At 37.0% G+C, this 3,455-nt stretch overlaps 1 protein-coding gene across 1 annotated transcript; it reads right to left on the bottom strand.

Moving 5' to 3' along the window:
- Positions 1-22: 22 nt before the first annotated feature.
- On the bottom strand, positions 23-3,106 carry LOC113072495 (ephrin type-A receptor 7-like; the record flags this gene model as incomplete). Its single annotated transcript, XM_026245493.1, has 3 exons — positions 2,960-3,106; positions 1,451-1,515; positions 23-136 (listed from the first exon to the last, which is right to left on the bottom strand). Coding segments are annotated over exons 1-3 (273 nt in total), but the record flags the coding sequence as incomplete, so codon positions are not given.
- Between the last annotated feature and the right edge of the window lie 349 nt (positions 3,107-3,455).

Below are 3,455 nucleotides of genomic sequence, written 5' to 3'. Positions count from 1 at the left end.
CAAAAAATCCTTTGGGCATCGCCCTTTCAATCCAGTTAGTCCGTAGCCAATTGTTCTGATTTGGCTCCATGACCTGGCAGACCTGGTATGTGCGAATGGGTGTATAGTTTTCATCCAAGCCGCTGATCTCTTCCCACTGAGAAAAAGTAAAACACAGTTAATCATCATTATATCTTGTGCTGTACTAAAATGCTGAGAACTAACCGCAAGGGAGAATCTTAAAGCATGTTAAAACTGGCCTCCGTGTGAACAAATGCACAACTCCTTGCTATAAGAAGATTTAAAGTACATTAATTCATCTGCACCCAGGTGCTTCATTTTTTACATCTTTTACATAAGTTAAGAATTTGAAATGTTTGTTTTGTTGAGCGTATTAATCTAAAATATTTATTTGTATCGATCTGCAATTATATGCACACTTCTGATAATTTTTGGTATCTGTAAATCAATACAAACACTTATAAGCACGTTTAAAAAAATTACCACCTGCCCAATAGTAACAATGTACACTACCAGTCAGAATGTTTCCATATATAAACTCCATTATAAAAATGTTCATCTGAAAAAAAGTGTGCTAATATGTGAGGACATCAAAATTAACTGTTTTTAATTCAGTAAAAACCATTATTTTATATGACTCAACCCGTCTGCTTTAGGTTAAACCGGCAAAAGTAATTGTCTGGGCTTCTTTTGAACAACTTTTACGTGGGCTTAAATTCCATTTATGCTGGACACATGTTAGTTGGGTTTCTGTTATTATTATTTTTTAACTCATTAAAAAAGTTTTTAATTTATACAAACACACAATACTTTGACCTAAATGACTGCCAGTTTAAAACTCATAAATGTGAGCAGAACTAACAGAAATTCTGACAAGTTAAATGTATAAAACCAAATATGTTTTTACAAAGATGAAAACATTTTTAAAGTAAAATAATATTAAATGCGCTCAACTCACATGACTAACAATATAAATCTCCAATCCAAACTTTTAACTGTTGTTACTTTTTTTTAGTTACGACTTTTCCGAATGATTTTGTGTTCTAATTAATTGTTAAAAACAACTAAACATTATAATTGGGAAGGTAACAAGTTAATGTTGAGTTCAGCAGAAATCACTCTGTTGGCCTTAGTTGAATGACTTTAAAACAAATGAGTCTGCATTTTACGCCTTCCTTAAACTATTATAAAAACCAGCTTAGGATCGACAAACAACTTTTAAAAGAAGCAAAACCACCTTCGCATAAAGTAAAACCAAATTATCCATCGTTTAGCGTTTTAGTAACATTGTGATGTGGTGCAAAGACACTGAAAACAAAAAAAGAACAACACATTATGCCACCACATAATTTTAGGTTGCACTCAAAATACTACGAGCAGTAAGCACATTACAGAAGAGGTGAAAATCATAAATGTTTGCTGTAAAGTAGAAGTTAAGTTTCCAGCTTACCCCGCTTGGAGGAGACGATATCCATTCCAGCTCTGTCTGCTGCGCCTTTGAATCCAGCAGGATCACTGCCGACGACACATAAAGCGCACACTTACAATAATGCATATTTAATTGTGATTAATGTTTGGCACACATCTCGCGCATATTCCAGAAGCATTTTACATCGCGAGCGAGCGCAAATACAGACCGAATGTGGAAGAGCGCGTGAGTTTGACCCATTTTCAGCAGACAGCGGTGGAGATTTATGACAATAAGCACCTCGCACCTCTGAAACCTGTGCGACACCTGTTCATTTCGTCAATAAAACCGACGGGCACGCTTTTCGCTTTTGGTGTAGATCGAGAAATCGGTCAAGTTCCTTCGTTTGAACCGTGAGAATATTGCGCGGATACGGCGCGCGCAGTGCAGGTTGAGAACGACTTCATCGCGTGCGAAATTGATCACTGTTTTTGCTATTTTAAATGCATTTCGTTAAAGTGTTATTTGTTTGGTTGTCTGTCTGTCTGTCTTTATGTCTGTCTGTCTGCCTGTTTGTTTGTTTGTTTTGTCTGGTCATATGACTAAAGGGAGCTGGTTAATAATAAAATAAATAATAATATTAAATATTGTGAATAAAAAACTATTTTTTGAAAGGGGCATTCGCTGAGATCAGAACCTTAATTTAATAAATAAATAACATCAATCTGATATTTTGTATGTCATTGAGTATGTTCAGTAATCAGTAAACCTCTAAATTGAACTACAGAAAACAGCCATAGGATCAACTTGATCTATCTATTACAGGAATTTAATGATTGTTTAATTTCATATTTCAGAAAGGTGGCTTAGGCTTTATGTAGCTAATATAGTCGATGTTGATGTGGTGATATACATATTTGCAGTGCAGACATGTGTGGTAGACACACACTGCTCTTTATGCTAAATCTGTAAGCTACTCGATAACTTGGTAACACAGAAGCCACTTCTATAGCTTAATTATTTGCATGTGGTTCATATCATGGACAATTCCTTTACACTACTATCTGAAGCTGATCCAGGAGTATTTTAAAATAATAAGCGTGATACATGTTGCAGTCAAGTTGCAGAATTGACTGTATACCTCCTGCCCGGTTGGTTAACAACGGCACATCAAGCTGATCTTTTTTCAAGTTTGGTGTTAGTCTTGTCTCTTTGCAGTTAAATGGAAAGCGCGTAGTGTTTTCAGATAAAATGAGAACGTGATAATGATGAAATACAGATATTATTGTCTGTGATGTTTTAGTCGCGATGTTGCAGTTGTAACCGTCTTCGTGTCTGATTAGCGAAAGTCTGTGCATGCATAGTCATGATATGAAACACGTTCTGGCGTATATCGTTGTTTTATGATTGATAATAAAAACGTTGTTTTATGTGTGCTAATAAAAAGGCTGTCTTTTTGTCTGTCAGACTGTCGGATCTGCTCTAACTACTGATTTGCTCGCTCTCGCGCTCGCGCTGTCAGGATGCAATGAAGGAAACTTTAGCACTTACCCTCTCTTGTGTTCTGTGCTATTCCAGTGTTCACATAAAAACATAAATGAAGGCAAAATATAGTCCACAAACACGAGACTGAGGTGCAAACCATGGTGCAGTTGAAAGTTGGATAAACAGTGTGCGCTTTTTTCCAACGCGCCGTTCCCTTCCATTTGACGACGCTCCGGCAACCAGCTCTGGGTGAATAAAACAGCCGTCTCTCACTCAAATAGCATCGGCAGCTGAGAGGCGGGGCTTAGAGCGGTCGGCGTGTCACTCAACTTGACTGACAGAGAGCACACCCACATTTGGCGCGCGATAGGCTGTCGGTGGAAAAACGCGGACGAATCATCTTGAAGCGAAGGCGGATCCTAAATTTTAGTCTGAAACTGACAGTGGATTCACAAACTTAATGATGAAATACTCTGTTGGAAAATATAGAACATCGTTAAATATTAAGAAAAATACATAGTATATGCTACTAATATCTGGCTCGAAATTCTGTATTGGAAGA

Source organism: Carassius auratus, unplaced genomic scaffold (assembly GCF_003368295.1).
Source record: "Carassius auratus strain Wakin unplaced genomic scaffold, ASM336829v1 scaf_tig00009195, whole genome shotgun sequence".
Lineage (NCBI taxonomy): Eukaryota > Metazoa > Chordata > Actinopteri > Cypriniformes > Cyprinidae > Carassius > Carassius auratus.
This window is presented reverse-complemented; position numbering and strand designations above follow the sequence as displayed.